This window comes from Cercospora beticola, chromosome 6 (genome assembly GCF_033473495.1).
Source record: "Cercospora beticola chromosome 6, complete sequence".
NCBI lineage: Eukaryota > Fungi > Ascomycota > Dothideomycetes > Mycosphaerellales > Mycosphaerellaceae > Cercospora > Cercospora beticola.
This window is the reverse complement of record NC_088940.1, coordinates 2,968,534-2,981,013: the sequence shown is the minus strand read 5'-3', so window position 1 is coordinate 2,981,013 and position 12,480 is coordinate 2,968,534. Positions and strand designations below refer to the sequence as shown.

Below are 12,480 nucleotides of genomic sequence, written 5' to 3'. Positions count from 1 at the left end.
TCATGCGTGAGTGTAAGTTGAAGTGTCGGCCTCGAACGCGATCTTTATCCAGATGTCGCGAGCAAGACGGGCTTCAGGTGTTTGGTTCTTCCAATAGCCTTTCCTCAGAATGGAAAAATTGCGTGGGAGAACCATTGAAAATGGTGATAGTTAGGTGTAGCATCCCCGACGCCAACGAACAGCATTACGTTGAACAAAAGTGAAGTGAGTCATTGTTTGTGCGCAGCGACTTCGATTGCACTGAATTATTTCCCGTCGCTGACCTGAGCGCGTGTGAGCAGAGGCAAATTCCGCATTCTCAGTAAAAAGATATGTACAGGAAACCAGTATTGAAAAAGGGGTATACACGTTGCGACATGTCCAGGCGTATCTCCATGAAATCAGTTCTCTTTTCTTCTCGTGTTCTCTCTACTGCCGTCAACCACAGAGCATCAGTCTTCCGATTCTTCTCTCATGTACATGATAGCGATCAAAGGAATAATGAGATCCCGAGGTTTCGGGTCGTTTACAGCAAAAGAGCGACAACACCGGCGAACATGGCGGTGAGGCCAGTGGCGACGCCGTTGATGGATGCGGCGCCGGTGTACTGCACTGGGGTGTGAGTGCGGGTGGCGTTCTGCTGTGGCACTGGGAGTGCGGTCACAGTAGAAGCTGGGTAGGTTGGAGCAGCAGCTGGGTGGGTCTCAGCTGGGTAAGTTGGAGCAGCAGCTGGGTGAGTCTCGGCTGGGTAGGTAGGAGCAGCTGGGTGAGTCTCAGCTGGAGCGGTTGGGTGAGTCTCTGGCTCTTCTGGGTATGGCTCGACTGGGCCGTAGTGGGGTGGCTTCTCCTCGTCATCTGGGCAGTAGGTTGGTGGCTTGGTGTAGTCATCGTGCTCATCTGCCAGGAATGTTAGCATTTTGCGCGTACCATATCGATGCGACATCAATCACGTACCCTCGTGCTCTGGATAAGGAGCTGGAGTAGTCTCGTTCTTGCTTGGAGTGTAGACTGGGTACTTTGGAGCCGGTGTCTCATTGGCTGGAGGAGCTGGCTCGTACGCAGCTGGAGTCGACTCATAGGCAGGAGGAGCGTAGCTGGCAGAGGCCACGGTCGCGGCAGCCGCGATGGCGATGAGTTGGTAGCGCATGTTGATTGATGGTATTAGTTATTATCGGGTAGCGTGTTCGTGTTTTGTGTTGGTGGGTAAACAGTGATGTGTATTCTGAGCGCCTCTTCAAACGAATGTCGTAGTCGCGTGGAGAGTCACAAGAGCAGGGGGCGCGGCTGTGATGGTTGTTATACGGCGCGCACTCTCACCTGGGCGAGCGTCGCGTCCATTGGTTCATGACAGTACCTGCGTATTGCCAAGGCTGCTCTGCCGCTAATAAGTACCATCTCCATGGCAGTGATATGCGAGCGCACCAGAAAGTGGCTGAATTAGGCAATGCCATGAACGCCATGTGTTTTGCGGGAGGGATTTATTCAACTCTAGCTTGCCGCTTCGCATTCCGGCCAATGAAAGTGGCGAGTGTACCCCAAACCAAGACCCGACTCCTCGGCCAACAGAGTTTGCCCAGCATACCGGCAGGCTCGGCGTCGCGCTGGGCTTGTACACATTGGGCTGCACGCGAATCCTCGCTCTGCTGTCGTCGGAGATGCGATCGAAGGCTTTCGAGAAAGTTGTTCGATAATGCCGCTTACATCATGCTCGCACCGTGCTCCAAATGCCACATGATGGCAGGAATTTGGAAACGACTTGCGATGGAGTAGTCGTCTCTTCAACCGAAGTACAGTCAGCATGCCAAACTGTGGCTTGTTTCGATCGCAAGAGGGATGCGAAATTGCATGCTGGGCCGCGAGCTGATGATATCCAAGGACCTTTCCAGTCTGTTGAGTCCATGACTAATTCTCGGCGGCTTCCATCTTCCGGCTCGTCACGCTACAATATCTGCTTCTATCGTCATGCAGTAGGACAGTGCGTCGACGGGCGCGATGGCTGCATTATTTCCAAGAACTCTGCGCTGAGAGTCAACGTGGCCGCCACATTCGTACTGGGCTTGAGCGCCTTCAGCTGCCATGGTGGCGTCGCTGGAAGAACAGGTCATCCCCCGACGATTGCTGCTGTTGGCGATGGCACAATATATGGACAGGACCTGAAGCAGCAATCGTATCGCTTGAGGCTCCTCAACAACTCTCATCGCGGTTGCTTGCTAGGCGATGGCTCTTGAGCACAGGCTCTCGGGTGAGAGGTTGAAGGCGCGACGACATTGGAGAGAGGCAGGCCGAGCACGTGCGCCGCCCAGCTTTGATCAGCGATTTTGCACGAAGTTTTCACTGGGTACTGGGCTCCAGTAAAGAATAGCAGAAGGGTGTAGAGGAGAGTGATAAGATGAAGTGCACATGAATACGATGTGTTGCCTGGTTCTCCTTCGAATCCTTGTCGGAGCTCGGGACGCGGGAGAACTGCGGCGGACGGCGACGGCGAATTGAAGCGCCCGGCACAACACCTCCCTCCGTGACCTCAGGCAATCTTGTACGCTGTACAGCTGCACATGCCCATCGAGCTGCTCCACGCCGACGCCACCAACAAGCTGACACGCCGTGCAGCATGTGAGCCATCTCCTCAGCCTGTTGCAGTCCTCCTGCTGCCGCTGCCATGGCCACCACGAGCTTTCGGCCCAAATGTGGTGTCCCCTTCAGATTAGCCACATTCGAGGTGTACCATGGTTGGCTGGCATGAGCTGAAATGCAGGATCGCTTGCGGATCACTGTAATATGTACACGGCTACCTGTGAAGAGCAGTGCCTTTTACCCCCTCCTGGCCGTGGTCACCAGCAGCATTCATCAACATTGCAAGTCGCAAAGGTCAACAATGAATGGCTACGACGCCGCGCAACATGCCTTCTATACAGTCTTCCTGACGTTGCATGCCGTATACTACGGCTGCGAGATCGTGACTCGGACTCCGTTGACCAAGCTCGGCCAGGAAGTGAGAGCATTGCCAAAACGAATGGCATCTTCTTTGACCTCGAAATCACATCCTACCCAAGACGAAAATGAAGTCATAGGCTCGACGGAAGCAGCACAGGTCGATCAATCAAGTGGTGCGGGGAACGATGGGGCCGAAGCTCCCACCAAGCAAGGCCAGCTCGTTCACATCGACAGTGCACAAGAAGAACGAATCGCAAGTCAAATTGTGCGAAACTCCAAACTGCCCCTATTTGCGTGGATCATTTGCCTTCCAGGCTGGCTGTGGGCCTTTAGCATCATCCCGGCCTTGCTACAGCTACTCACGAATGTAGCGCCAGGACATGCTCTACCTCTGACCACACTCGTATCGGACTGGAATGTCAACAGGACCATCGGCTCAGATATTCGCCTTCTCACCGACGTCAACCCTGACATAGGGGGCCTTGGAATTCGGATTGGATTCTATATACCGTTCGGCTTGGCCTTCTTGACACTTGTAGCTGGCTTGTTCCACATGGAAGACAGTGCCGCCAAGGAAATTGGAAGCGCATTGCTGATAACTGAGTCTTCACCGTGGAGCCAACTTACGCAGATGCAAGATGGCGGACTATTGACCTGCTGTCCAGCACTCTTCTATATCAACTTCAATTCAGTCAAAGCCGCAACTCCAGGGTACAAGCAGCTTACCTTTCCCGAGGTGGTGCTTGTATATATAAGCCTTGATCTTGCGGCCGCCACATTGCACATGACGACTTCCGCAAAAGATACTCTCGCGGCGCGGAAATTCATCTTCGCCTCCACACTCAACCAGTTGGTTGCCTACGGGAACATCATAGCCATGCTCGCCCGCATACGGCACAACTACAAGGGTCTAGACTGTACTCACCTCGTCTGGTGGAGCCGAATCGATTCCTGCACAGGCCCATCCGAACCAGTGTGGATGCATATCGCTATACGTGGCCTGATCCTCTTGCATGGCATTTGGCTCGACTGGTGTCACACTTTCAGCTTCGATAGCATCGAGGAAGATTGGTCAGAGCCAGCCCCGGCCGACCAGGATACCGATGATGACAAAGGCGAGATATCTAAATATCCTTATGCTTCCTTACCGGGCACGGTCTTTTCGAAATGGGTCGACTGGCTGAACTCTACAATAGTCGCGATATCCAGTCTGGAGGTGATTGTGGCTCGGCTTCCACCAGACGCCAGCATCACTGACTGGGGCCAGAGCGCAGCTCTCGTACTTGCCATTGCAGGTGCAATACACTGGTTCTACGTGTTGACATGGCAGGTAGGCCGCAAGTTGTGGAAGGGCCGAGAGACACGTGCGCTTAATTTCCCTCGCTACCACAAAGACTGGAATCCGAGCATCACTGGCACTGGCGACGATCTCATCCGTGCATCAAAGGCTGGAGACTTGAAGAAGATCCGTCGCGCATTGAAGCATGATGCGAAGATAAATTATGTGGACCCCAACGGCCGTATGACTGCCTTGCTTTACGCCGTCCAACGAGATCATGTCGACCTCGTTCGAGAGCTCATGTCGGCAAATTACAAGGCCAGCCCGTCTGTACCACAGACGAGACCGGCATTGCTATTTGCAGTTGAGAGCGGCAGCAAAAAGACACTGAGATTCTTCACTGACACCAAAAATCTCAGTTTGAGTGAGCTGGACAACGACAGAGATGCGATCTGGTTTGCGACGCGGTACGGACGGCTGCAAACGATCGAGCTGCTCATCGAGGCCTGGAAGAAGAAATCACCGACCGATGGCATCAGGACTGCACTCAAGCTCGCTGATGAGCGCCGGGAGCCAGTACTAGCGGTAGCTGTTGAGGCACAGCATGAGGAAGTGGTGAAATATTTGGTCAAACAACTTCGCGACGCCAAGTTGACTCCTTCATATGCTAAAGCGCTGGCAAAAGCAACGCAGCTGCGTGATGAGACTGCGCTAAATGCCTTGCTCACATTCAATCCGAACCCAGAGACTATTCGGACGCCACTGTGCCAGTGGCCCCTGCTGCATGACGCTATTGCAACTCGGAAGGCTGACAATATCATCGAATTCTTGGCTAAGTCTTACCGCACCATCCTCAACACTGTTGACGTGTTTGATGCGGTGGGCCGGACTCCACTTGGACTTGCTGCAATACATAATGACGAGGATACTGCCAGTTTACTTTGGGATTTGGCGCCGATCCATTCGCGAAGAGACCGAACGACACCAAAGATGGGAATACACCGTTCCTATTGGCATATAAAGAAGCCAGAAGCCGTGAGGCTGATTTCATATGGCCTGAGGACGAGGACTATATAAGGTCGCCGTGCCATAGGATGATCTGGAGCGTGTTAGATACGCAAGCATTCTTAAGCAAATTACTGGCTCTCCCCGAGGATGTTCTGGGATGGCTCTTCAAACTCGACTTTCTTCATTTTGAAAGAAAAGTAGGACGTACACCCATGCCAATGCTGATCCATGCGCTCAAAGCTCCGACCGCCACACCTCTGAAGTGTCTTTTCCATCACCCTGAGGCGCTTTCCAAAACCATTCTGTTACGCCTTCCGTTGGATTGTTCAGCAATATGCGAGGCAGAACATAGCGAACGGAATCACAACATCAGAACCAGAGCTTCGTGTCGAGATAGCTGGGTACTTAGACAGACAACTTTCGCAAATGCCGGCTGACTTTTTGGAAACGTGTGAGGGAAAACTGGGACCTGCTGGTCCCTGGAATGACAACTTACCCGAGATTGGTGAAGTATTTCGGAAATACTCTTTCACTGTGGAGAAGCAGTGGCAAGAACCTTCGAATTCGAGTTATAGTGACTATTGCAGAATGAGAAAGATTTGATTGGATCACTGAGGGAAGAAATTGGCGATGGGGCTCTCACTGGAACCTGCGATGATGCGGGCAAAGTCCATCGCATGTTCCAGAAGAATCGCAACGAGGTGGGGCAAGGAAAGCAGCATCGATTGCTGCTTCGTGCTTCATTGCTGTTACCAATGGGCAGCGTTCCGAATGCTACACAGTTTCGTGACTGGAGCACTAGGCCATTTGGGATGCCCTGATTTGTCTCGCGTCGAAAAATAGGCCATGCTACCATCCACGCCAGTCGCTTCGTGTAAATGCACTTTTCACGGCGGTACGGTATGCAACCGACAGTTCGCTGATCTTCTGCGGCCCTGTCGACGATCAGATTCAAGGTGCGCAAGCGGCGAGTCGAGAGGTAGAGTGAGCCGTCGCGAATGCCGGGGTAGCGGATACGCATCACTCTCTGGTGGACAATGGTACAGGCAATCGCTTCCATGGTGGAGCCTGCGCCATCATGCTCGAGCACGGGACGCGGCCCAAGCAGTCGTGGAGCCCTTCTTCCTTCTTCTACACCGCTGTCGCGCCAATAGATTATGTCGACGGTTGCTGAGAGACATAGTAGACGGTGTAGCAGTCGGAGCCGGTGCCCCGCGTGCGATCGGGCTGCAATGCAGGTGCATTGCACGGAACCGGAAAGCGCAGCCCTTGGTTACTCCTGCGGACTGATAAGGCTAGTTGGTGGTTAGCGAGCTGCAGATGCAGATTAAGTTTCGAGATCCCCATCGTGAATCTGGTTGGCTTCATGAATTGCTGTTGTCAATAATACACCATCTCCTCTTGCGATACAGTGCAAGCTTGTTGTGTTGCTTACTAATAGCATTCATATTTACAAGCTTCTCGGTCAAGAAATGTCATCTTTATCTTTGGATCGCCGAGGTCTTTGCGGCGGAAAGGTCATAGGAACTCGATGACATATAATGCGCAACGTTGGCGCAACACGCGCATAAAAAGAAAAGAAAAGAAAACGACCTTTGCAAGCCATCCGTACAGTGCTGTCAACTGGTAGAATTTGCGAGTGAGAGAACTTCCAATTATAAATACTCTATGGCCTCGACACAATGGCTATAGATCAGTCCTGTTGTCTGCCTCTTTGTATGCACTATCCTTAACGTCAGGTCGAGGAAGAGCTAGCCAACACAGGACACAGCCACCAAGCATTCCAAGGACAAACCATTGCAGTACCACTATGCCCTGCTGATCAGCCGCGATGCCCACCAAAAAAGGACCCACACTCCCGCCTGCACTGCCAAAAGCAACAGCAAACCCGATTGCTGCCAATTGTATCTGCTTCGGCAAAAGCCTAGCTTGCATGACTACCGCCTCTGGGAACAACGGTCCGAGGAAGAAGCCAATCATAGCAATGCCGAGTGCGCAAAGACCAGTATCCGAAACCAGGACGAAGAAGAAACACGCAAAGTAGCACAAAATGGAGCATCCCGTGACTGTGGCTTTCCCCCAGTCCATCCTCGACGCGAGGAAGCCCACCACCACTCGTCCTAGTGTCAGTCCAATCCAGTAGCCAGCGGTGAGACTATTACCAGTCGGCCGACCGAAGCCACGAACATCGATGAGGTAGGATGATATCCAGTCCGCCAGGGAGATCTCGGTCGCAGCGTATAGGAAGACGAACATGCTGATGATCCATGTCGACGGATACCCGAAAGTCTGGAAAATAGAACTACTCGCATGCGGCTCGGCGGCTTCCGACTTTGCGGCTTTGCTGCCAGCTCCCCAGAACGCCATCGAAACCACGAAAAGCTCCAGTAATGAAACAACCCCCAAAAGCCGATAGAACATGGTCCAATTCAGACCCGCCCGCTCAAGCAGTACGGCGGCTAACGCCGGCGAGCAGGCCGCTCCAATTCCATAGAAACCGTGTAGAAGCCCCATCAGTCCATTCCCGCGGGGCATGCTGCCAATCCAGGAGTTCCACGATGCATCGGCAATTCCGTTGCCTAAGCCGGCGAGCATGAAGATGACCACGAGCAGAGGGTATGGTGGATTTAGCCCGGCGGAGAAGGCTGCAATGCAGTGGCATCCTGATGCGATCAGTGCGATGCCGCGGTAGCCGAGGCGGTTATGAATCGTGCTGGTGAGAAAGGCGGAGATGGTGTAGCCGACGACGGGAGCGAGGAGGGCGAAGGATACGGTGAGGTAGGAGAGGGAGTAAGACTCTCGGAGCTGGAGATTTGTGTCAGTTCTGTTTGGGTCGCGACGCTGACCATCAACTTACGTATACAACTAAGGACTGTTGACAGTAAGGGATATGTTAGCAGTGCTTTGGCTTTGGTGCTTGCAGTTGGGCGCAACTTACACCGTACGATCCGTCCCAAGCTCCTACGACAACAAAGCTGTAGTATGCGGCCGCAAGACGGCATGTTGTGATCAGCCGATTGTCCTTCGCATCCTGTTCATCACCACCGCCAGCGCATTCCTGCCGCTCTTCTCCATGCCGACAGAGCCTATCCTCCCCGAGCAGCGCGGTCTGCTCATTTGCTGTTGAGCTCGCTTCCATGCTGCATTCGTTCGACTGAGTAGAGCCAAGCGCTTTAGAGGACTCGTCAGAACAGCACCGTTTCCATTGTATGCACTCTTGTTGGATCGGTGGAGGCAACCAAGGCACGTCAGAACAAAGAGGTCACTCGCGAGAGGATTGATGGCTCGATCGAGCAACCACGCGAGGTGATTGAGATAAAAAGATGTGAACAACCTAAGTTTCTGCGTACATGTGTGCTACCGCCTTAAGCATTTTAAGTGATCCCAGAAGACATCATCCGACGTAACTAAGTATGACTCGCTGAATGGTACACTAGTAGCCAGTCTGGTTCAGACAAGATGACGGCAACGAGCTGCGCCGATGGTATTCCAAACGGCAGCGAGGGGCTCGCAAAAGCAATGAAACCACAGAGCGCTTGCGGGTTCTGATGGGCGCTTTCTTCTTCCCCGCGCTCGGATTGTGGCAATATTCATATTATTGGATTTGCCTCTACCGACTGGGAATCCGGTAATGTTTGAGCTTGATTACTCGCGTTCGCCAATCTTGAGGAGCTACCGAAGATCTGTGGTTTTTGGTGCAACTCGCCTGTTTTGGAATTTCAGTCCTTTTGCGAAATCCTTGGCAGTGCGCCTCTGCGATATTCTGCGTCATCATACCGATCAGTGGTCTTAGACTCACCAGCGTGCAGATCTGACAGGTGGCCCGCATGCAAGCACAGCGAAAGATGTGTGGCACCGATATGTAACTAGGAGTTGGCGACCTCTCAATGATCGTGGAGTCATGCTGGCCAGAATGTGCCAGTCCACAAGTTGTACTCACCAAGACTCAGCACCTCGCGGAAGGCCCGAGATTGGGTGATTGCATGATAGAGCGCAGCTCGCATGCTGAGGACCCACAAGCCCTGCTAAGCGACGGCCTGTAGAGAGCATCCGCTGGCCGTGCGCATCTTTGAGTCAGCAACGATGGTCTGAAATACACATGTTCGAGCAACATGAGTGGCTGTGCGGATCTCTGCTCAGCAATGAAACCATGCCCAATCTAAGCATCGCGGTTCCATTCCATTCCATTCCACTCCAAACAGCCGTTTAGGTACGGTCCGACCGTCCCGAGCCGTCCGCCTTGCAACATCTGCTTTCGCACTAGAAAGAGAACATGTGAAAGGACAGGTTTGAACAGCTGCAGTATTCTCGGAGATAGCGATACGCTGCCTATGCGGGTCTCTCAACTGCATACCTTCGTCGTTATCGTCGTGATGAGGCGGAAGCGGCTCAGCTGAGCCGGTCGGTGACGAGGACCTACACCGCAAGAGCTGATTAAAGACAGCACCTGGGTCCTACGAACGTGAGTATACCGATCAGTATTTGCCTTCACAACCCCTTCACGATGGGTTCGATCAAAGAACCGTCCTTGTTCTATCAGAGTGTCCAACAGAGCGGACTACCATTCGTTGCAGAAGCTTCGGGCATCTACTACACTCTCAGCAATGGCCAAAAGATCATCGACTCGACATGCGGTGCTGCTGTCGCATCGATAGGTCATGGTGACCGCAGGGTGAAGGATGCGATCATCTCCCAACTTGACAAGGTCTCGTACGCCCATCCGGGTTACTTTCAGAATGACCCTTCACACGACCTCGCAGACGAATTGGTTGCGACTACGAAGAGACAAATGGCAAGAGCTTGCTTGACCGGGTCCGGTAAGACAGGTCTTTGTGAATTGCAAGATGTCTGCTAACATCGGTCAGGCTCGGAAGCCATGGAAATTGCCGTCAAGCTCGCACGGACGTATCATTTGTCCATGAGTCCGAAATCCCCGCGCTCGCACTTCATTGCAAGGGAAGGATCCTGGCATGGCTGTACATTGGGAACTCTGTCCCTCGGAGACTTCAAAGGACGCAAGGCTCCATTCCAGGAGCTTCTGATGGACAATGTGTCGCGAGTCTCGGCATGCAATCCGTTTCGTGGACTCCGGCAGGGTGAAAGCGAGGAGGAATATGTGCTGAGGTTGCAGGCGGAGCTGGAGGCGGAATTCCAGCGGGTCGGTCCACACAAAGTGGCGGCATTCGTCGTGGAACCTATCGTAGGCACGGTCAGTGTCGTGTTTTTCTGACACTCTTATCGTGATTTTGCTAACCGATCATCAATAGACACTGGGCTGCGTGGCTCCGGTGCAAGGATACTTCGAGGCAATGAAGGAAGTATGCGACAGACACGGGGCGCTTATAATCTTTGATGAGATTATGTGTGGTTTGGGAAGGTCGGGCACCTTCCATGCGTGGGAGCAGTTGGGTATTGTCCCCGACATCCAGACAGTGGGCAAGGGCTTGGGTGCCGGATACTCAACGATATCGGCTATCCTCTTTAACGACAAAGTGGTTGCAGGGCTGGAACAAGGTTCGGGATACTTCGAACACGGCCAGACGTACCAATGTCACCCAGTAGCCTGCGCTGGGGCACTTGAGGTACAGAGGATCATACGCGCTGAGAATTTGGTGCAAAATGTGGCTGTCCTTGGTGATTATTTCGGTCAGCGACTGAGGGATCGATTCCATGACAACCAGTATATTGGCGATGTGCGTGGCCGTGGGTTCTTTTGGTGCGTTGAGATCGTGAAAGATGCTTCAACGAAGGAGCCGTTCGATCCGGCCTTGCAAATTTCAAAGAGAATGAGGTTGAGGGGCCTGTCACGCGGCTACGACGTGTGCCTCTTCTCGGCAGGGGGGTCAGTGGACGGACATAGAGGTGACCACTTTCTTCTGATGCCGCCTTTCATTGTCCGCCAGGATGAGGTGGATGAGATTGTCGAACGTGTCGGAAAGGTGGTGGATAGTGTCATGATGGAAGTGGCCAGCGGCGCGCAGGGCCAAAAGATAGTAGGGCTCTCTAATAGTGCCTGAGAGAATCGATAATGCGTCACGTTAATGTGTCATCCTTCTCCTCGGAGGCGTTTTACGCGTTCCGCTGTCGGTAGCAGCATGTTCGCTCCGGATCTGCCAGGTCTAGGATCGAGTTGCCGCCCGATCGTCGACAAAGATACCTGCACAGTGCTTGCAAGTGCCGCATCTACTGTGGTACGACCGACGTCGAGAGCTGGGAATATGCTCCGCCGCCTGTGCCGCATCCGCCGTGGAGACTCGCAGTGCTCAAGGTGGTCTCGCGTGCAACCTCGCCCAGTACCGAGTCTGCAGGCATGCATCACACCGGGTCATTAAGATGTCCAGCGATCGCGACCTCGTGACCAAAAGCCCCTTGATATTGAAGCGATGGCGCAGTATATCGACCTCGAGGTGACTATGATCGATCTGGAAAGATATCATACAAGTTATCGCCGCGATGACCCTATCGGTATGTGCCGACCAGTCTACGCTCCTGGAGCGCGTTCTGCGGTCCTGCTTTGGATATGACCTCTCTTAAGCCACTCACGGAGGAGTGCTTCCTTCAAATGCAGTGATCAAGTTTGTATGGCGTGCGACCTCGCTCAAGAATACATGCCAATTCTGCAGGCACACAGCACACCGGACCATTCGAATGTTCGAAAACCGCGACCTCGTGACTGGAAGCCCGGATTGACGTTGAACCAAGTCCCTTGGAAGGCATTCTTGGAGATCACCAACCACAAACACAAATCGCTGAGAGAGATAGAGATAGGGATATGGGGCTTGCAAAACTCGCGAGCTGAATTTCCCCTCTTCAAATACGGCGGATCATGTTCTCTTGCGAACGAAACACCTGTGCGACTGTAAGGCTGTGAGGACACAAGGCTGCACCATGGCAAGGCTGTGCGATCTGGGGCCAGTACGTGATTCGACACACCTGCAGCAGGCTGTGCAGCCTCGTTCACGCCACACTAAGCTGAAAAAAGCATTCCATCCCACTCATCACAACGGCAGCGAATCGGGCGGCAGGCGTGCAAAAACATACATCTGACCGGCTCTTGACACCCTATACATCACAGTCAGGCTGGTTGACTGACTGTGCCCTTCACTTGCCATCATTCTGTCGCAACTTTCCTCGAAAACACCAACTTTGCCATCCCGATGAGACCTCCACTCCGTGCCTTCGCCGCCCGGGTCTGTCGGAGTATGCGGGTGGCCGTCAATCGCAGTCTTCTATTGGGCGTGATCCAAATGGGCCTCCTTGTTTGGGCGACCTACAATATCTCA

At 53.2% G+C, this 12,480-nt stretch overlaps 4 protein-coding genes across 4 annotated transcripts; 2 read left to right on the top strand and 2 right to left on the bottom strand.

The window, feature by feature from the left end:
* Window positions 1-505: 505 nt before the first annotated feature.
* On the bottom strand, window positions 506-1,126 carry RHO25_010210 (uncharacterized protein; the record flags this gene model as incomplete). Its single annotated transcript, XM_023601726.2, has 2 exons — window positions 506-876; window positions 934-1,126. The coding sequence occupies 2 exons, from the start codon at window positions 1,124-1,126 to the stop codon at window positions 506-508; spliced, it is 564 nt and encodes a 187-aa protein (XP_023454037.1).
* Window positions 1,127-2,851: 1,725 nt separating this feature from the next.
* Window positions 2,852-5,266, top strand: RHO25_010209 (uncharacterized protein; the record flags this gene model as incomplete). The annotated part of the gene is made up of 1 exon (XM_023601725.2): window positions 2,852-5,266. One exon carries the CDS (start codon window positions 2,852-2,854, stop codon window positions 5,264-5,266), a length of 2,415 nt encoding a protein of 804 aa, XP_023454038.2.
* Window positions 5,267-6,883: 1,617 nt separating this feature from the next.
* Window positions 6,884-8,336, bottom strand: RHO25_010208 (uncharacterized protein; the record flags this gene model as incomplete). The annotated part of the gene is made up of 2 exons (XM_023601724.1): window positions 6,884-8,002; window positions 8,136-8,336. 2 exons carry the CDS (start codon window positions 8,334-8,336, stop codon window positions 6,884-6,886), a joined length of 1,320 nt encoding a protein of 439 aa, XP_023453632.1.
* Window positions 8,337-9,701: 1,365 nt separating this feature from the next.
* Window positions 9,702-11,214, top strand: RHO25_010207 (uncharacterized protein; the record flags this gene model as incomplete). The annotated part of the gene is made up of 3 exons (XM_023601723.2): window positions 9,702-10,014; window positions 10,063-10,406; window positions 10,465-11,214. 3 exons carry the CDS (start codon window positions 9,702-9,704, stop codon window positions 11,212-11,214), a joined length of 1,407 nt encoding a protein of 468 aa, XP_023453633.1.
* Window positions 11,215-12,480: the final 1,266 nt, after the last annotated feature.